Here is a 21,717-nt window from a genome sequence, read left to right as displayed (position 1 = left end):
AGAAGAAAAAACAGCGCAATGTAATACAATACACTATTAGACATTATTGTAAAAAAATACGTAAAAAGTCCATCCTAAGTGTTAGTTAATATTTTAGGTAGGAAATTCGTTTTCAAATTTACATTTACTTTCTGGGGAGGGGGGGGGGTCCCCCAGACCCTCTGGAAGATTTGGTCCCGTCCAATGTTGACTCCATGGCTACGGCCTTGCTTTCAACATTCCGATTTTGCTGAAGAAGGGAATCAATTGGCACATTTGCCCACGCGGCAACTTGATTTGCTCGAATGGGTCGGGTGGAGGAAACCTACCGCCTCCAAATGACATTGTGCCCACACGATGCGAATCAAAAGAAACCAACTGTGAACCAGTACCAAAGTAAAAATATGTATATTGTGGGCGGGGCCATGGTGAATTAGTGGGCGGGACCATGGTCATTTCGTTGGTGGGGCCGTGATAGGCTCACAGGCGAAACGATGCCAATTCGTGGGTGAGACCATGCAAATTTCGTAGGCGTGACCATGTATTTTTTAAGGGACGTGGAGCATTTCTTGAGCAATACCCATGCTCATTTAATGGGTAGGACCATGATTATTCAGAGGGCAGCATCATGGTAATTTCATGGGTAGAACCATGCTAATTCAGTGGGCGGGGCCATGGTAATTCAGTGGGTAGGACCATGCTAATTCAGTGGGCGGGGCCATGCTAATTCAGTGGGCAAGGACCATGCTAATTCAGTGGGCAAGGACCATGTTAATTCAGTGGGCAAGGACCATGTTAATTCAGTGGGCAAGGACCATGTTAATTCAGTAGACAAGGGCCATGTTAATTCAGTGGGCAAGGACCATGTTAGTTCAGTGGGCAAGGACCATGTTAATTCAGTGGGCAAGAACCATGTTAATTTAGTGGGCAAGGACCATCTTAATTCAGTGGGCAAGGACCATGCTAATTCAGTGGGCAGGGCCATGTTAATTCAGTGGACAAGGACCATGCTAATTCAATGGGCAAAGGCCATGCTAATTCAGTGGGCAAGGACCATGTTAATTCAGTGGGCAAGGACCATGTTAATTCAGTGGGCAAGGACCATGTTAATTCAGTGGGCAAGGACCATGTTAATTCAGTGGACAAGGGCCATGTTAATTCAGTGGACAAGGGCCATGTTAATTCAGTGGGCAAGGACCATGTTAATTCAGTGGGCAAGGACCATGTTAATTCAGTGGGTAGGACCATGTTAATTCAGTGGGCGAGGGTCATGCTATTTCAGTGGGCAAGGGCCATGCTAATTCAGTGGGCAAGGACCATGTTGATTTAGTGGGCAGGACCATGCTTATTCAGTGGGCAAGGACCATGCTAATTCAGTGGGCAAGGGCCATGTTAATTCAGTGGGCAAGGACCATGCTAATTCAGTGGGCAAGGACCATGCTAATTCAGTGGGCAAGGACCATGTTAATTCAGTGGGTAGGACCATGTTAATTCAGTGGGCAAGGGCCATGCTAATTCAGTGGGCAAGGACCATGCTAATTCAGTGGGCAAGGACCATGCTAATTCAGTGGGCAAGGACCATGTTAATTCAGTGGGTAGGACCATGTTAATTCAGTGGGCAAGGGCCATGCTAATTCAGTGGGCAAGGACCATGTTAATTTAGTGGGCAGGACCATGCTAATTCAGTGGGCAAGGACCATTGTTAATTCAGTGGGCAAGGGCCATGTTAATTCAGTGGGCAAGGACCATGCTAATTCAGTGGGCAAGGGCCATGTTAATTCAGTGGGCAAGGGCCATGTTAATTCAGTGGACAAGGGCCATGTTAATTCAGTGGGCAAGGGCCATGTTAATTCAGTGGGCAAGGGCCATGTTAATTCAGTGGGCAAGGGGCATGCTAATTTAGTGGGCAAGGACCATGTTAATTCAGTGGGCAAGGGCCATGTTAATTCAGTGGGCAAGGGCCATGTTAATTCAGTGGGCAAGGGCCATGTTAATTCAGTGGGCAAGGACCATGCTAATTCAGTGGGCAAGGACCATGCTAATTCAGTGGGCAAGGACCATGTTAATTCAGTGGGCAAGGACCATGCTAATTCAGTGGGCAAGGACCATGCTAATTCAGTGGGCAAGGACCATGCTAATTTAGTGGGCAAGGGCCATGCTAATTTAGTGGGTAGGACCATGTTAATTTAGTGGGTAGGACCATGCTAATTCAGTGGGCAAGGACCATGCTAATTTAGTGGGCAAGGACCATGCTAATTCAGTGGGCAAGATCCATGCTAATTCAGTGGGCAAGGGCCATGCTAATTTAGTGGGTAGGACCATGTTAATTTAGTGGGTAGGACCATGCTAATAGGGTTGGGTAAGGACCATGCTAATAGGGTTGGGTAAGGGCCATGTTAATAGGGTTGGGCGTGGCGCAGGCTCTTTGTGGGTGTGGGCGAGGCGGCGTCACCACCCCACCCACCACCACCACCCACCACACCCACCACCCCATCCACCCCACCCAGCGTCTCTCGCTCCGCCGCTCGCTGCTCCGCGTCTGGGCCCAGGCAGCGCCATGGGCGACAAGGACTTCATGTGGGCGCTCAAGAACGGCGACCTGGACGTGGTGCGAGACATGGTGACGCAGGTAATCGGCGGCGCCCTCGCTACTCGCACACAACGACAACGGCTTTCGCACACGGGCCCCAGTTGTGAAGAATCCCCCCACACACAGAGACCCCCACACCATTTCCCGTATCGCCTGCTGTTCGGAGCAAGTGCTGTTCGCGATGGAGCACCTGTGAAGGCCGGCACGGTACAACAATTGGGGGGGGGGGGGGGTGTGGCCGGAAATGACCACGCCCGGCCGCCTTTGTCTCCCCAAGCGCCAATGTTTACACAATCGCACCCGGCACTCGTTTTGAGGCCGAGTCGACATAGAGGAGGCCCAGGACCGGTTCAAGAGGTGCCACCGGTGTTGGCGGCCGTGAGCGGTGAATCGAACTCGGGACCTCTTACACCACCACCATCATCACCATCACCACCACATCACCACCACACCATCACCACCACCATCACCACACTATCATCATCACCACCATCACCACAATCACCACACCATCATCATCACCACACCATCATCATCACCACCACCACATCATCATCACCACCATCACCACCACCATCACCACCACCACAACCATCATCACCACAACCATTATCACCACAACCATCATCACCACCACCATCACACCATCACCACACTACCATCATCACCACAATCACCACCACACCACCACCATCACCACCGCCACCACCACCATCACCACCACGACAACCATCACCACCACACCACCATCACCACCACCATCATCATCACCACCATCATCACCACATCATCATCACCACACTACCATCATCACCACCACACCACCACCACCATCACCGTGATCCGCGCCCATCGTCTCTGCAGTGGCGATGTCAGCGTGTGGCCGCCATGTTGCGTAGGGTAACTCGCAGGCCGCTGTGCAGGGCTGGTCCAGATGTCTTGTGACCCACGTTTAATCCTCCAAAACCGAATTGTATATATATTTTTAATTAAAGTAAGGTGTTTATTTAAAACAGAAATGAATACGCGAAGGCAAAAAAAAATGTTAGGGGTGGGGGGGGGTCACAAGACATCTGGACCACCACTACTATACCTGGCTGCGAGGCGGTGGTGCTGCACTGTGTTTAGAGACACGCGGGGTGAGTGACACTCACAGAGGTGCTGTACACACAGATAAGATGTACACACAGAGAGGTGCTGTACACACCGAGGTGCTGTACATGTAGCAATGGTGTACACGCAGACGCGTTAAAGGCACGGGCGATGGGAAGTCTTCCTCTGGTCGTGGCTAACAGCAGCAGCAGACATCGCTGGCACGGCAGGTCCTTGAACGCATTTGCTGCTCTGCGCAAGAAGAATAAGAAGAGGAGGAATGTCCACGCACTGTGACGAGCCAATCTGCCTACGAGACCATCACCGCAGCTTCCCGCAGGGACGAATCGCCAGGGGGGGGGGGGGCGCTGTGGGGGCCGTCAACTCTCGAATTCGAGGGGCCTCAAGTGGCCGTCAAGAGGCCTCCTCCTCCTGCTGCTGCTGCTCGTCACCCCCTCGTCCACCCCCGAGTCGTCGTACACGCTTCTCTCGCCAAGGCCTCTGGGCTCGCGGCGAAGGAAAGAAAGACGTAAAGCCAAAGTGTCGCCAATTATGTTTTATTTTAAGGCTGCAGTGTTTGTTGACGAATACACACTGCGGTTTAAAACATTTTTGGTTAACTTCCGAATGACTCATCAGGAAACAATGTAATTCTCATCAGGCCCCATGGTGCAAGTGACATCTCTCAACTATTATCTGCTTTTTCCCTGGCCTCTTCTTGTGCGATGAAGAAGGGCCATCACCCGAAACGTCAGCTGGAGTATTTTCTGATGATTATTGTTGACTCACGCGTGGAGGTTTCTACGTTAACTGCCTGTGCACTGCTGCCAGTGCAGGAAGTAGTTAGCGGTGGCGGCAGCAGCAGCAGCATCGCCACACAACCTGTGTCCGTGGTGTGGATGGAGAGAGAGAGAGGGGGGGGGCACGGGAGGGGGGGCATCTGGTGGGGAGCACCCTGAACCAAGATGGGGAGGTGCGGGTAAGAATCTTTTCAAAACTTGAGGCGTGATCACCAAAACCCTCCCGTCAGTCAGTCACACCGTGCGTGGCCCTAAAAGGCAACACTGCTCGTCCAGTGCAGTATTTAATGGGCAACCACATTTAGAAACATGCGTTCAAATTATCGAAGTTATTTGCTCCGCTATAAATTTCCACACGGTAAGCCAACTCCGTTGAGATGTTTGTGGCCAGGTCGCTTCTGAAACAGAAGATTATAGCTCAGTGGGCCTTTACCTGGTAACATTTTAATAGTTTAGCTTTAATAACTGGCAACTTGTACGTATGTGTGTTGAACTTCTCTCGCACCGTGCTTGGACGACCGTGCTCATGGGAGGTGCGGCGACGGTGTGGGCCCCCCCGGGCCCTTACCACCACCACACGGGCCACTCACGAAGACGCCTTCCAGGGCGACGGGCACACGATGGAACTACTCACTCGTCGGCTTTTACTTCACCAGGCTTGTCAAGCGCGGGGTGGAGAATGCGGGGAGCATGGACGTGGGAACGGTTCACGTTGCGGGTTAGAGCGGTGGGTTTTGGTTACACTGTGCCGTGTGCTGCCCACAAAGTAGCCTGACGGCTTCCACTCCACGCAATCTGCGTCATTGATTCGAAAACAGAACTACTGTACAGTCTTCCTTCTTGCTCGCTGCCTCTGTGGTGTAAAACACGCCGCTCTGAATGAACCCGGCTGAGTTGGATACCCGGCCACCGCTAGAATCGGTGTGGGTTGGTGAAGGGGACGATGCTGTCCCATCCCCACCCCCTGCCTCGCTTGCCTTCCTTAACCTGAACTGACCAGCTTGATGAAGTTTGGTCAAACAACACCCACGACCGACACCGCGCAGATGGGGCGGGCGCTTGAACAGTGGATTGAAAAAAGTTGCCAAAATCTATAACGTGATTAAGTTTGTGGGATAAAGTTGTTTGAAGGGGTAAAATCGATTTCCAAAACCAGCCCCCCCCCCCCAAATAGTATTGAAAGTGTCATTTAAATGTTCACTCGGTGGTACTAAAGATTAGATTCATGGTAACCTCACAACCATACCACGTCGCCTCACAGTCATCACCGCATCTCACGATGGCATCGCGTAGACCCAACGTCACGTCACAATGCCATATCGCATTGCATCCCAGTAAAACGTGCGGCGGTGAGCGCAAAGTTGCTTGGCGTTTGCGTACTTACTGGGATATCCCTCGAGTGGGATGGGGATCGCCCGCCAATCGCTCACCACACCGCCCAGGAGCAGCAAACGTGCCATGATCTCGCCGCCACGGAGCGGACCCGCCCACGCTGCGGGCTACAGTTGAAACCAGAAAGATCTGTAACGTTTACAATTAAATAACAGAGCCGTGGCATTTTGAGAGCGAGCGTAACCGTGTTTTTACCCGCCAGCACTCTCATTCACGACCAACCCCCCTCATCGCCGCCGCCTTGAAAAATAATTTTCCTCTTTGCTCGAAGCGTCTGCCACTTGTTCCCCTGCAAACACGCTGAGCGAAAGCGAGTGCCGTCGTCTTTCGTATTGGCTGATGTTCGATGGCCGAGCAACAACTACAACTTCACACTCAGGTGGTCAGGCCAGAAGATAATCCCCCATCCGGAGTAGCGGATTAAGTAGATCGCTGTGATGTCGTGCATCCAGCAAGTGCTGCGTGCATCGATCAATAGAGCTAATCACCTTCCAGAAGGAGGCCAGTCGACCAGCATGTCCAGATCTTATTGCTCAATTACAGGGAAATTGCCTGTTTAATGTGTGCACTGCGTAAGGTTCGGTGCTTTTCAGAGACACTTAAAGGCCCCCCCCCCCGTGCCTCAGTCGCCGAGCTTTTCGTGTGACACTGAGCTTCGTGCCACAGAGTCACGGTCAATTATGTCTGTGAAATATTGTGGCTGCGTTGCAAATTGCATGATTATTATTATTATTATAGCTGCTCGGGTCTACAGGGCACTTGAGCGTCGTTTCCGCATCATCGAGGCGGTATTCGGTCAAAGAAGACCTTACCAGTAAACAAAATCGGTTTGCATCCTTGAAGCCAGCCAGTCAGAAACGATCTTCAGCATTCCACACATCCAGTGAGGCTTGGCCTTCAGACTCTGCTTCATTGGGACGGTGGCTCGCAACAAACTACACGGCAGTGACTTGTTAAGGTTTATTGAAGTGGAAATATTTTATTCATAAATGGGTTTTTTATGATGACGTTTCTCCACGTTAATAAAACGTCTTGGTTGTTAATTATCTCTAAACTTAATAAAGATAACACTTAGGCTTTCATGACCAATATCATCCCTAAAAATACCTATATTATAGCTGAATAAAGATGTTCGTATTTTTTCAATAAGTGAACTCGTGATAGGGAAAAGGCTCAACACATTCGTAGTTTCTGGCAATTTCCCATTTTTGCCGGTTATATCTATTTTTTTTCCTTTTTAAGGCAGCGTTATGGACCAATGCGGTGCATTGTTGTTTGTTCATTGTGCTTGTACACCACTGCCAGCAACACCAAATAATTAGTTTAATGATCATAATCAGAATATTATTTTAGACTGGAAGATCCGATGAGCTATGATGAAGGTCTTTTTCACAGATGTCAGGTCATGTTTAGTTTGTTGTCTTTCCCCCGCACCTCCAAATAGCAAGGTTGGCTACGAAAGAAGTCCAACATAAGTGGATATTTATTTATTAATTATATGTAGTTTTCCAGTTATCACCCATTATAGGAATGATCTTTCCCCCAAAGGATCTTACACCTACGAGAGGTCTACTGTTAATGAATACTCTCATGTCTCACCACCACTCTCCTCTTTCACCACATTGGGGCAGATGGCAGCAGCGTGGGGGAAACAGGTCAACTCGTTTTCTGGCAGCGACGCGCGTGTGTGAAATGGAGCAGTGATTAAATTCCTCGCAGCGTAAACACATTTCTTATTTTGAGATGATCATAATCCGCATGTTCTGGACTACTGCCAATAGTTCCAGAAGTGAAAAAATCTATTTACTAAAAGCGAGATGGTGAATTATGTTGGCCCCCAGCGAGTGATGCTACTCCCATACATTCGCGTTCAATATTTTGCGATTCTTCGTTGGTAGTGGTGCACAAACAACAAAAACCTCGACGCGCTCGGCAATGAACACTGCCACGAAACGAGAAGCGATGTCGTCCGTGACATTTTGGGCAATCCCCGTGCTTCGGTGCACAGTTATTGATGAATGTGATCTATGTTTTTACATCCACCTGAATGTATCATCAATGCAGAGACATCGCGTAATTTCAGTCACCCTGCTCGATAATGAAGCTGCAACCTTGCGTTGGAGAACAACCCCATTTAGCCTGCGCCCTGGTGTGTTTGGACGCTGTTACATTTGTTACGGGATGATAAGCCACATCGTTGAGCTATCATTTCAGCTCACATAGTTGGCAAGCATTGTCAAGCGCCTTTGGTGAAAGGCGCTTTACATATGCAAAATAGAATCGAATTTGAGGCCAGGTCGCTTCTGAAAAAGTGCTCCGAATCTTGACTTAAAGCTTTCGTGACTGCAGGAATTCATATTCTTTGGGTCTTTCAGTAAAGTCACGTAGATGGGTTAAAAGAAAATAACAAAAAATAACAAAAACTACGACGTTTCGATCACAACACAAGTGGTCGTCATCAGGAAGAGCTATTCCTGATGACGAACGCTTTTTTTGGTTATTTTTTGTTATTTTCTTTGAACTTATCTACGTGACTTTACTGAAAGACCCAAAGAATAAGTTCCCTATAGTTCAGTGGGGCCTTACCTGGTTAAATATATATTTTAAAAGAGTTTATAGTGTACCTGTCCTTAAGCATGGCTGATTTTTGTGTCTTTTTCATGGGTGTTATCTTTAATTAATTGTTTTCATTCATTTTTTTTAGTGTACCAAAAACCTCACAATTCTGGTTATCAACAACAGTTGCTGTACTTTATTTGTTTTGCTTTCTGTCAACCTTTGACGCAGGGCAAACTCATCCCGGCATCGACTTCTTCTTGCCTTGTTCACCACAATCAACTTGAACATAATTGACAATAAATGAAACTGTCTATCATTCTGTAAATGATTCATAAACTTAGGAGGGCTTTTAGCACTTGCTTCCTGCTTCTTGGTACAATTATCCTCAGAGGTGGGATTTTCCAGAGTTGCGTAATACCACTCTTTGCCCTTACTAGACATTTGATGCACGAAAGTACGACACGTTACATTTACCATGCTCCCTCTCTCGTATGTATATGTACCTTGCATATATCCCATAAGGCGGGGCCGGCAGGAGGTGGTGGGCCTAATCCATTCCTCGTTTATTTGTAAGGGCGTTCGTGTAATGGCCGTGTCAGCTGATAGAGCCATGGCAAACGCAGGTAAGAGGGTAGGGGGGGGGCATAGTGGGACATTTTGCTGAGCAAGAGCCATGCTAATGTTTACACAGGGAAGCCTCACCCAAGGGAGTCCCGCAAGACCTTGTTTTTCAGTTGTATCCTCATGCCTGGAATGTTTGGCAACTTCCTTTTTGTCCTAAGTAGTTATTTTTTTGCATATGGAAGCCGAAGGGAGTGCCGGTAAAGTATACTGACAGCACGCAAGGTGGAGAACGCCCAAACGGCCAAGCTTTTGCCGCGGCGAAATGAACGCTGGTAACCGCTTCGTTCAGGTCACCCAGGGAAGTCCGCAGGACCGCGTCGATCACTCCGGTGTGGATTGCGCACGGTGAAAGTTCGTCCTAGGCAAATGATAGCTGCACGCTTCCAAAGGGAACTACTCTGGGCTAAGATATGGTGATGTGGGGAAGAGGCGTCTGTATCCGTGCGCTGTTGGCTCACCCTCACGTGAGCAGTCGTGTAATAAGAAAACACGAGTGGGAAAAAGCCGCGGTGATGGGCAAAATCCCCGCTCTTGAGAATGCAATTCAATCACTGGCGGCTGCTCGGATTCAAATGCAGGAGGATCTCGGCCAAGCTGGCTCGGCTTTCTGAGCCACGTTTCACCGTTGTCTACAAATGTTCGGTTGTTTTAAGAGCAAAAGTAGATTATTACCCAAGGGTCAGAGGCGGTCGCCAAGATAGCGAGTGGAACATTTACGATGCTGCAACCCGAGGGCTGGGGGAATTCATGCGCAGTCGGTTTTACAAGACGAAGACATGTAAATCATTTTAATCGCACCGTTTGTCTTCTAACTTGTGTCGTTCTGCCCTTCATGAGTGCTGCTTGCTATAACACCACTTGCCCCAATAGTCTGTGAAAGCTATACAGGGGTGTTTGTTTGCAGTAGTAGGTAGTGGTGGGTGGGGACAACTGTGGGCAGGGCTGGGGGTGACTGGATGATGACGAACAACATTCCTCTTCGAGCAATTTAATCAAATGTATCGTGGGACTCTTTTTTTGCCTGTGTCACGGTATGAAAAATAAGAATAGGTTTTGCCCTTTCTGGCAATAAAACAGGGGGTGTTCAAATGTTCAAGCACCAAATAGGAACCTTTTTGCAAGGAATCAAGTCTGCACTAACCACACGTACTTGTTGTGAACATGCAAACAAACATGCTCTGATAATATATGTGTTGTCTTTTAAACTAATTGTCCTACACCAGAGACAGCCTTACATGCTCCGATATGTGCATTGTCCTTTGTACTGTTCGCCATTTGGAATTCTCTGGCCTGACACTGGCAGTTAGACACGGCCTTTAAGAAGGCGGTCTCTGGTGTAGGCCAATCGGTTTCAAAAACAATGCCCATATATTAATGATCAGAGCAAGCTTGTTTGCACCTTCACCACAAGTACGTGTGGTTATTGCAGTTTTGATTCTTTGCGAAAGGTTTCTATTTGGTGTTTGAACATCTTACCACCTCCTGTTGTATTGGCAGAAAGGTTAAAGCCTCTTCATACAATAACGTGTCCCCAACGTTATTGCGGTTGTGCTGCCGGTGTCGCGTCACGAGATGAAGAATCCCGAAGGAACTCTGGCGGAGAGCGCTGCAGCCCAGTGTGTTCGAGGACGGCGCACGGAAGCGGACATCACAGAGCTACCTCCGAGATTCCTTCAAGTGGCCTCTTGTTCACACAGCAGCGTGTGGGGGGGGGGGGGGTTGAAGTTTCTCACTTCTCCCTGCCACTGAGTGTGATGTTTCTTGCCTATCGGTCAAACCAGTATATATTTTAAAATTTCAAAACTTTAATTTATCCATATTCATTGCAGAAGCCGCGTACATTTGTACGTACGCTCACAATCAAGCGCATACAGCGCTCGTGTGACTTGAGTGCAGCAGCAGCAGCAAGGGATTGCTCCTGGATAAGCACCACCACCACTGTGATATTGACGGTTTACTTGGGCTGTGTTTCACAGGCAATGTTGACATTGTTTTGCGAGGTGCACCTAAACATTCGGCTGGCTTTTGGTGCCAGACTCACAATACTTATGGCTGCTACATGAAGAGCCAATTGCGGTGTGTAAGGACATTGGTTTGTGGCCCTGCGTTTGGTGGCATCTACATCTACAGAACTGAAGAACCAGTGGCATCTACATCGACAGAACGTGAAGAACCAGTGGCATCTACAGAAGGTGAAGAACCATTGGCATCTACATCTACAGAAGGTGAAGAACCATTGGCATCTACATCTACAGAACGTGAAGAACCAGTGGCATCTACATCTACAGAACGTGAAGAACCAGTGGCATCTACATCTACAGAAGGTGAAGAACCATTGGCAACTTCATCTGCAGAACGTGAAGAACCAGTGGTATCTACATCTGCAGAACGTGAAGAATCCGTGGCATCTACATTTACCGGAGATTATACAACTTTTAAAGCCGTTCCCCGTGTTTCGTGTACACGCCGTACAAGACGTTTGAAATCGACAGGAGTAAAGTTGGACTTATGGGCAAATCGACTTCCGAACAGACCTCTAGAACCTACCTCGTTCGTAAGTAAAGGAGTCCCTATAAACACAAAACCCCTCCTTCTCCACAGTGAAGATTCGTTTTATTTATTCACGTAAACCAACCTATACAGGAATCCGCCATGATCTTTAGCGAACGGAATATAATGAGGAAATCCCTTGTGAGCCCGCACACGCAGAGCAGGCATTGAGCAGACAAAGCAAGCAAGTTCTTCTTGTGTACACACTTTGTCATGGTTTGCGAGTCCTGGAAGTAACATCGCAATTGATCAATGTGACAGGTGGCGTTGGTAGTGCACGGACTGCCGGCGATTTCCCCCCCCCCCCCCCGTGTCGAGCTTATTTCCCCATGCCGGGTGTGGCAGACGTAAGTAACACAATCCGCACGCATTGTCCACGGGTCAGAACAATGAGTGGCGTCTTAAATTACGTGTACCTGCCAACTACACAGGTTTATCTCACCCCAACTTGTCCCACCTGCTGCCGGAGGCTGCAAATAGCAGTTTGTTTTATGAGTTGCACTTTGGGGCGTTCCATTCTTGCCGGGTCAGGGGGGGTGTTGATTGTCGAAGGAGAGAGATCCAAACCCTTTGTGGCAGGGTTTTTCCAAACATGCGTATAAATTCTGGCGGTCCACGAAATAAATTATCGCGCGCCCGGCGAGCAATGTGACACCTGTCCATGTACGGATGTCGCGTGTGAGAATCCCTCGTCCATCGACTTGCGTTGGCCGGCACGAGGGGTTGGCGTTGTCGTCAAGCTATCCTGGTGACCCAACAGACCGGTGGCAATTCTGGGCGCTTGCCGTCAATGCAGTGGCTAGGAGAAGTTAACTAGCTCGCCTGGTATGCAGGAGGTCGTGGGTTTGATCCCAACCCTGACGCCTGCTGCTGCTGCTGTCTATTTGGAGTGTGCATGTTCTCCCCGTGGTCGTGTATACATTTTTCGGGTCCTCCAGTTTTTCCCTCCACATTTAGAAGCAACGTGCATTTAGAGTATTTGTCTGTTCTTCATTTCCACGTGATTAGCCACTTCGTGTGAGCTATCATGTTGTAATAGCCAGGTCGCTTCTGAAAAAGAGCTATATAGCTCAGTGGGCCTTACCTGGTAAAATAAAAGTTTAATATTTTAGTTTAATACCGGTGGCCTTCCCAGACTTGGTGTCTGTGAGCGCAGTGTCCAGCTCATCGGTTGAGAGGGCCTCTGAAGAGGTGTTGTGTGTGCGTGGGGCCAGCTGTTGGCAGAGAGAGCTTTAGCAGCTTTGATTTTACTGCGTGACAAACGGCTGTAAAAAAAAAATCTGTCGCTATTTATAGGTTTATGCCACTGATGGCGCTCACTCTAACCTGGTTTTTGGTTCTGAACGCATCGTTTGAGACGACCTGCGGTTGCACTTTCTCTCCATCTGTGCCCGACCCGTTGTCTCTTCGTCTGTGACCGAGCCGGTGTCCATGCACGATGTGTCAGACGGGGAGACGGGGGGGGGGCTGATTGTATTGAAAGCGCAACGGCGAGCCAATTGATGGCGGGGCCCCTTGATTGCGAAGGGGAAATGACACTGCAGCGTGGGGTAGAGAAAATGAGATGATGTAATATAGGAATCTGAATAATTGTGTGTTTGTGTGTTGCACTTCTTCCGCACCGTACGTAGCCAACCGTGCTAATCAGAGGTGCGAGGATAATTGGGCATAAATAACCTGCAGTTGTTGAGGTTAACGGCGATGCTAATAGCAGCATGATTACTACTATACACGAATGACTTGAGGCTGACTGTAACGTATTATAATATCACTGTTAATTGCAGCGTAGGGTGCAGCAGGCACTTGCGTGCATCGACTGTGCCACGTTGCACTCGGTGCTCGCCCGTGTGCTGCACCGGTTGTAAAGTGAACTGACGTAAGCGTGGCCTGTTGGACACCCTGCTCTCAACAGATCTTTGGACAAAAGCGGTTGTTTGTCTACGTGGGCGTGTGTGTGTGTGCATCGTCAACACCAGTGATGATTATCTGAAACGTTTCTGAGCCTCCCCTAGGTCGACTCGGCCTCAAAGGAGTACCTGGTGTGGTGTGTAAACATCGCCACTGGGGAGACTAAGGCGGTCGGGCGTGGTGCCGACCACCCACCACCTCGCGTGCCGTGGCGGCCCTCATCTGTGAAACTCGCCGACAGCACTTTGCCCCGACCAGCCTGTTAAGGCCACGCGTGTGATATTTATCTGCGCTGCAGGGTGCGGATGTGAACCGGCTGCTGGAGGCCGGGAGGCGGCCCCTTCACTACGCGGCAGACAGCGGGCAGCTTGACATTCTCAAGTTCCTGCTGTCCAACGGCGCGGACGTCAACGTAAGGCGGCGTCCGTCCCACGCTCCGTTTGTCGCGCCGTCGGCCTTCCGGCGAGTCGGCCCCACCGGCGACGCGTCGGCCCCGGCCGGCGACACTCTTCCAGTGACGCTCCCTCAAATATAAGATATCATAGGTGACGTTATGGGCAATGGCCTCTTGTTTAAATGCATGCCTATGCAGGCCACCATACTTCAATAGGGATTACCTTTGGTACGGCTATTTAATACACAATGGACAGGAAGGACAAGCTCAATGGGCTCGCATAATGCGCATGCATCATGTTCGTTGACTTGAGCGCAGAAGCGTGGTCACCACATCTACGCCTCTAGATAAGGAACGAAACAGGTGGACTTCTCCACAAATCTGGCTGTCGCCTGATGAGGCTAGGTGTAATCACTGGCGAAACGTCACGGTACTTAGATTGTAAATGATGTGACGAATTGGCACGTTCTGTTTACGTGACAACCCTTACTAGTTGGCTGTGGCGGGTTTAACGACACATTTCTATAGGTACGCGATCTAACCCAAAAAACTTTATGGCCTCTTCTTCATAGCACACGAGAAGGACATATTGTGTCCTATTAAATATATTTTTGATTTCCATTTATGGATGCAGCATCATTGACGAACGTGAATATTTGGTCTTTTGTGTTTGTGCCACCACTGCCAATGCAGCAGCAGCAACTGTCAGAAAATGTGTTTCATTACCCAGTATTAAAGTCTTCATTTGGTCACACAATTACTCGGTGCTAATCATACGATTGTCCGATGCGCATACCTCTAAAGATTAAGTTCATCTATCACCTAGCTTGTGAGCCAGTCTTTCAGTTACATTGTGAGCCCGTATATTAATAATATTTGATCCATTTAGTCAAATCAATCTCTCATCCAGTTTCTCTCGTCAGGGGTTCGCAAGTTCATTACCAGTCGATCACATTCTCATGCAATCATTCGGTAATTCATTCGGTAATTTGTTCATCAATAATTCCGTCACACCGTGAGATTTTGAGTCGACCAATCATTGTCCAGTCGGTGAACAGATGCAGCAGTGATTTAGTCAATTTAAAGAAATTTCTGTCCCAGTAAATAAATGAGTCCAGTGGTTCTGGTTAGTCATACATACACACACAATCAATCATTTTGTTCTAAAGATGCAAAGTTAATTTACCGGTCATCTAGCCGGAGAGGCAATTAAATTAAACAGTGAACTCATTATAAAGTAAATCAATGGCTCATTCAACCAGTCAACCGGAAATTAAGTTGGATAATCCATTAAATCAGTTCGTCATTGCAAAAGGTAAATTTCGTTCGGGTGCACAGGGGCAGAAAGGAGAGAGTTAAATTGCCAAGATGGGAATCGCGGTTTTGTACGCGCGTGCTCCGTGTCAGGCTAGCGCGGGCGTACGTACGCCGAACTCCCTTCTCGACGTACGTAGCCACCGCGCTAATCGCGGGTGCGGTGGTGTTGCGATGTGCATTGAGCACACGCATTGAACACGCACGTACTAATCGAACACGCGCACATGCACGCAGTGAACACACGCACATGCACACAGTGAACGCACGCACATCGATTGCGTGTACGTGGAACGTCTTTCGCACCGTACGTAGTCAACCGCGCTAATCGGGCGAGGGGGTGCGGTGATGTTGTGACGCACGCACGTCGGAGGGGTGTGCAGGCGGTGGATAAGCACGGACTCACGCCTCTCCTCGCCTCCATTTACGAGGGGCACACCAGCTGCGTGAGCTTCCTCCTCTCGAAGGTACCGCCGTGCGTGCGATGTGTGATGTGTGTATGTATGTACGTGGAACTTCTTTCGCACCTGTACGTAGGTAGCGTCGCCTGGCTTGCCGGCACCCCCCCAGCGTCCAGAAAATGCTTGGACAAATTTGTTAAGAAGTTTGGCAGATTCCAACTGTCATTGGAGGATATGGGGCTCAATCGTGTGCTGGAGAAGGACCATTGCCTGAAACGTCGTTCCCCATTATATATATTTTTCTACTTATAGGGCTGCAGGGGTATTACTGATTGTGTTGAGTCTTTTGCCATGGGTTTTGCCTTGTGCGCCGCTGACAACAGAGCTGAGTGAATGCACGACGCTTTGAGATTGTGCTCAAGGTTGCACCGTGCCAGCTGCCCGACAAATCAATTTCGGCAGCTGGGATTTTTGTTTTGTCCCGACATTAACGATTGAATCCGGTGGCCTCTTTGGTGCCCAATTAAAATGTACCACCTCTTAATTTTAATTGCCTTCTCACTCGCTGCAGCCATCTGAACGCCTTTGTTTTTTGTAATGACCGCCTCCGGCCCCTCTCTCAATCTCCCACCATTGTTGTCGTCGTCGTCCCAATCCCCTGCGGCCCAATCGACCCCTGACCCCTGTGGGAGGGAGTGCAAAACCGTAGACAGCTTAGTACAGGCATCCAGTTCACCACTGAGAAAGCCGTCTCTGGTGTAGGCCAATCAGTTTCGAAGACAATGCCATGTATTATTAGAGCATGTTTTTTGCCACAAGTACAATGGGTATCTGGTTTGGTGTTTTAACATCTTGACACCTGTTTTAATGCCAATTTCCTTCACTCTCACCTCGTATCTCCCCCCACCTCCCCCCAATCCCTAGGGTGCAGATAAATCATTCCGAGGGCCAGATGGACTCAGTCCGCTTGAAGCAGCCGAGCGACAAGACATCAAAGCCTTGCTGCAGTAGTTTCCACATGCACGCGTAACCGCACATACACACGCACACACACACACACACGCACACACACACGCACACACGCATAGTCCGGTACATGCGGGGTACTCGTACGGTCGTAGCACAACTCCGACAAGCTATTGCATGGGGGCGGGGGGAGGTGGGCGCCGGTACGTCGCGTGACCTTACTGGGCACCCTGTGCACACACTCGCACGCTCATGCACACCCCGGAATAAAGCGCTCGCACATTCACGCAACGACCAACACCCACCGCTCGCCACGGAGTGACGGCGACGTCACCGCGAGTCGCCTGCGCCAGGCCCGGGTGCGCTTCGAGGCCACGCACACGCATCGGCGCGCGTGCGTCACTCGCGCACAAAGTGACACCTCGACTATCGGAGCGGTCGATGTTGGCGAAACTCCCCGTTTTGACGGCCCCGGGTACGGTTGCCGGAACTGTGGCTGGCGAGGCGAGCGAGCGCTGTGATCGCCCGTGTGACCCTTGTGTGTGCGAAAGGCCGCGTGATTCCACTTTTAGCCGCAGGGTTTTCGCAGAGCGAGGGCTCCGTGAGCACGGTGTTTCCCCCCACCCACCCGTCGTGGCCCACCCGCGTGTCGTGCTCCCCTTAATAGGTATTGCCGAGCAGCAGCGCTTGGCTCCAAAGAGTAAATCAAATCTTGGGCAGCAGGAAAGGGGGCAGGCTTTGTCCATGTTTATGCACCGACACACACGCGCGTGCAGACAGAGACAAAGATCCCCTGTATAGCCTTAAAAGATTGTTGGGGCAAGTGCTGTTAGCGAGCACCTATGAAGGCCGGCACGGCACACGAGGGAGTGGTTGGCCAGCACCACTCCCTGTCCACACACCGCACCGGGTACGCAATTGAGGACAAGTCGACCTCGAAGAGGCCCAGGACCGATGTAAGATATCCGTTACTGGTGTTTGCCGTGAGCGTAACTGTGGTCGCTGAGTTCGTAGCACAGTATGCTAACCACTTTGCTACCGCTCCCCGTGCACGCACACGCGCACACACGCACACACGCACGCACACACACGCACGCACACGCACGCACACACACGCACACACACGCCCGCACCCCACACCTCGCACCTCCCCATACTTCCATGCTCTGCGTTCCAAACAAAGTACAGTGCGTAAAGAAAATGGGGAGGAAAAAATGCGGGCGCATATTCTCGCTCGCTTGCACAAACACGTCTTCTTCCTCCTCCTCGGTTTTAATGCTTTGCGTTAAGACAGCTAACGCCCCCCGCCCCCGCACTCCCCCTCTTTATTCCTGAGGTTCTGCCCCCCCCCTTCCCCTCTACATAAAGTCGCCGTTTCTCGAGCTTGGGTAATGATCGATGCCTGGGGCCTACCCCCCCAACTTGTCTTTTTTGTTATAGCCACTTACGGATTTCCATCGTCATCTGCCTCGCACACGCGCGCCCACGTGATGTTATGTTCGTGGCCCCATGAGGTTGATGATGGAAAAGCAAAAGTCGGATTGCATTAAAATTTGAACTCTGTTTTTTTGCGGTGCGTCTGCTGTCGTGCGGCCGCAAAGGGTTCCCGTCGCGCTCCCGTTTGCTTTGTTATTGGCTGGAGGAGTTGAATTGAGGTGAACTTTGCTGGTGGAATTTGCCTTTTAAAGTGTTGCCCTTCGATAAAACGAAAATAGACGGTGAACATAACCCAACTAAAAGCAGTCGTGGGCCTCCTCCATAGGTCGACGCAGCCTTAAGTACCTGGTGCGGTGTGCAGACATCAGCGTTGGGGAGACAAAGGTGGCCGGGCGTGGTGCTGGCCACCCGCCTCTTGTGCTGTGCTGTCCTTCATAGGTGCTCGCTAACAACACTTGCCCCAACAGTCTGTTGAGGCTATATAGGGGATCTTTAGCATGGGACCTTTTTGCCAGTGTCAAAGTATGAAAAAATAATAGCTTTTTACCCTTTCTGGCAAAACAACAGGCGGTGTTAAGATGTGCCAACGCCAAATAGGAACCTTTTGCGATGAACCGAAGTCCGCACTAACTACACGTACTTGTGGTGAACATGCAAACAAACATGCTCTGATAATTAATACAACATTTCTATGGAGGGAGCTGGTAGGAACGTTGGGTTGCTCAGTTAATGGCCAGGGTCAACGTCGGCGTGGTGTATTCCGCAAATATGCCCGACTGAGGGCGGGCACAAGCCGGCGTGAGTAGGTTAAACGTTGAGTTTTTTAAGGGCACCACGGGGTGACCAGTCCCTCCCCACCCAGCCCCACCCCTCCCACCCCCCACCCAGCCCCACCCTCTCCACCCAGCCCCTCCCCATCCAGCCCCACCCTCACTCAGCCCCTCCCCACCCAGCCCCTCCCTGCACGACGGACGGACACAATAATCCCTTGTGGGCTGGTCTAACCAGGAGGTTCCTACCAGTATCTGCGTCGTCTTTGTCCTGTTCTCTGGTCTGACACTGGTGAGACGAGCCCTGAAGAAGGCTGTATCTGGCGTAAGCCCGTCGGTTTCGAAGTCCATGGCATATTTATCAGAGCATTTCTTGTTTGCATGTTCATCACAAGTACCCGGCGTGGTTAATGTCGACTGGATTCCTTGCAAAATGTTCATATTTGGCGTTGGCACATCGTTACACCCCCTGTTGTCTTGCCAGAGAGGGTACAACTTCATTTCTCGGGGGATCTTTGTCAATTAGTGGTTGTGGTGGCGGTGGTGGGGTGATACCAGCGGTGGTGGTGCTGGCGGTGGTCACTATTTTGGAGTTGTTCCCCGTGATGGAGGTGAAATGTCGCGGCACAGGAGTTGTATTCATGTAAACAGCTGGCCAATGACACCTTCATACATAGAGGACTGCAGAGCTTGGGAAATTGTTGGCTCACCACGTGGTTCTAGGCCCCCCCCCCCACTCGTCTGTGGTTCCTGCGAACGCCTCCTGAGTCTCCTCGCTCTTCACGAGTGAGCAAATACCAGAGGCCGACAGCTCGTTTCAAGTTGACATCATTATTATTCACTCGATACAAATAAATGAAAAACAAAATATCACTAACTACAGTGGTGCATGAACAATATTGCAAGATGAATTTTATTTTTTCTTGAGAGATTTTTTTACGTTTATCATTTAAATAAAACATTTGCATAGCACCCCCGACCATCGCGAAGTGAAAATATAGAAACGACACGGAAGCCAATTTGGCCGAGAGAGAGAGAAAGAGACTCGGATGATCTTTGTTTATTATTATTACTGAACGCCAGATGTTAATTCTTGGTCTGTGTGGCTCATTGCCACTTCTACGCGTTCAAGTTGTTACCGCTACTGCGCGTTCTGCACGCGCCCGCAGTGCTCAGAGAGTTCGCACGAAAAGTGCTCCAAGTTGCTCGTAAGCGCCGTCTATTTCATCGCTCTGCTCAGGTTCGGGAGCGAAACGTTGCCGCCGATGACGACGTCGATGTTTGCTGCAGCTGCTCGCGGCGAGGGCCTCGGGGCTCCGAGCGAGTCGGTGGCGTTTTGCTGTCCCGACGCCTCCGCCACCGTTGGAGGAGCGGGGACCGCAGTGGGGTCACGTGGTATGGTCCGTCGCTTGGGTTGCGTTGCCACAATCACACGACTGTGGCTTTGGCTTCATTCACGAAGAGTCTGTCTCTGTGCACTATATGGTCCCGTAGTTTTGGGTTGCGTTGCCACAATCACACGACTGGCTTGTCTTGAATACATATGTGTGGGTCTGTTTGAGTATTTATCGCGATGTGTCTGTAGTTGTATGTCTCTGGATCTGAGTTTACAATGCAGTCCCACAGTTTGGGTTGCATGGCCACATTTGCACTCTGTAGCGTGTCTTTAACCTCTATGAGTCTATATCTATGTGATGCGTGTGTGTCTATGGGTCTGTGTGTGTGTCTATGGGTTTGCGATATGGCTCCATAGTTTGGGTTGCATGGGCACAGTCGCACTGTGACTTGTCTTCAGGAATAGCAGGGGTCGTTATAACCCGGAGTTGTCGTTCAGCTCGTTAGGATCATCCACTCGTATGCATGTGCCTGTGTATGTATATGGGCAAAGTCCCATCGGTGAGCTCTTCCGGGAGTCAAGGCTGTGTTGGTTGGGTCATGTCGCCCGCATGTCCAGCCACCGCATGCCTAAACAGCTTTTGTTCGGCCGGATCGAGGGGGCTAAACGGGCGTGGCACGGGCTAGAGAAGAGATGGGGTGATGTGGTACAGGAGGACGTGGAGCTGAGTGGACTTGCCGATGACTGGTACCGGCGGTGTCAAGATCGGCCTCTGTGGAGGAGGCTCGTGAAGGACGCTACTGGGAAGTTGGAGGCAGTCGCCCTCCAACAACAACGGAGGGCGGAGGAGCGACGCTCAACAATGAGCGGAGCGCCGGGTGGCTAAAGCACAGCAAGTTGGCACAGTAGGGGGCACAGGTGGTGCATCAGCCAGTCATCTCGGTCATCTCAGTCGACCCGTGGCACCTGGGTCTGCCCCGTGACCTGCCAGCGGGCGTTCGACATTTCACGTGGCCTCAAGGTGCACCTAGCCTTGCACAAGCGTCGTGGTGACGTCACCGCTACTTAGTGGCGAATGGCGGTTGTTGTTGTATGTGTATGCCTGTGTGTGTTAGATACGCGCTATGTAAGGGGGATCGGTAGTGCAACGGGGTTTAGCGCGAACCGGGCCACCCGAGTTAGATTTCCGCTCACGGTCAACACCAGTGACTATTATCTCAATCTGTCCTGGCTCTCCCCTAGGTCAAGTCGGCCTCGAACGATAATGTCAGGAAGGACATGAGCAGCTCAGGGGATGAGGCAGTCGGCCAGGTGGAGCCCCAGTATTGAAGTTCTCTCTTCACAGTCGCACCCTGGAGGCTGCGAGAGATCGCGGCTCCTCTGGCCCTGATCCACGTCCTCGCTACTCCCACGGTCTCTGTAGGGGCGCTCCGCATTCGTCATTCACAGCCACTACAGCTCTATAGTTCGTTACCTCTTTGCAATATATTACATCTTAAATAGAATGTGGAACGGTTTTAAGCCCCGTTTTAAATAAGTATTTGTTCTTTGACACACTTGTTTAAAACAAATCTTATGGTGGTTGTCAAGGGGGGTGGGGGAAGG

General features: G+C 50.3%; 1 protein-coding gene across 1 annotated transcript; it reads left to right on the top strand.

Annotated features, from left to right (window-relative positions):
* The first annotated feature begins 2,448 nt into the window (after nucleotides 1–2,448).
* MTPN (myotrophin) lies at nucleotides 2,449–18,132 on the top strand. The gene is made up of 4 exons (XM_078868979.1): nucleotides 2,449–2,608; nucleotides 13,793–13,906; nucleotides 15,586–15,669; nucleotides 16,528–18,132. Exons 1-4 carry the CDS (start codon nucleotides 2,537–2,539, stop codon nucleotides 16,612–16,614), a joined length of 357 nt encoding a protein of 118 aa, XP_078725105.1. The 5' UTR covers nucleotides 2,449–2,536; the 3' UTR covers nucleotides 16,615–18,132.
* Nucleotides 18,133–21,717: the final 3,585 nt, after the last annotated feature.

This window comes from Lampetra fluviatilis, chromosome 27, assembly GCF_964198595.1.
Source record: "Lampetra fluviatilis chromosome 27, kcLamFluv1.1, whole genome shotgun sequence".
Lineage (NCBI taxonomy): Eukaryota > Metazoa > Chordata > Hyperoartia > Petromyzontiformes > Petromyzontidae > Lampetra > Lampetra fluviatilis.
The sequence above is the reverse complement of the archived record's forward strand: the minus strand, read 5'-3'. Positions and strand labels throughout refer to the sequence as shown.

Bases quoted from the DNA above. Each gene is read 5' to 3' on its own strand.
- MTPN (XM_078868979.1), top strand. From the start codon at position 2,537: ATGGGCGACAAGGACTTCATGTGGGCGCTCAAGAACGGCGACCTGGAC. The intron at 2,609-13,792 runs GTAATCGGCGGC...TCTGCGCTGCAG, and splicing joins TGCGAGACATGGTGACGCAG to GGTGCGGATGTGAACCGGCT. The intron at 15,670-16,527 runs GTACCGCCGTGC...CCCAATCCCTAG, and splicing joins TGAGCTTCCTCCTCTCGAAG to GGTGCAGATAAATCATTCCG.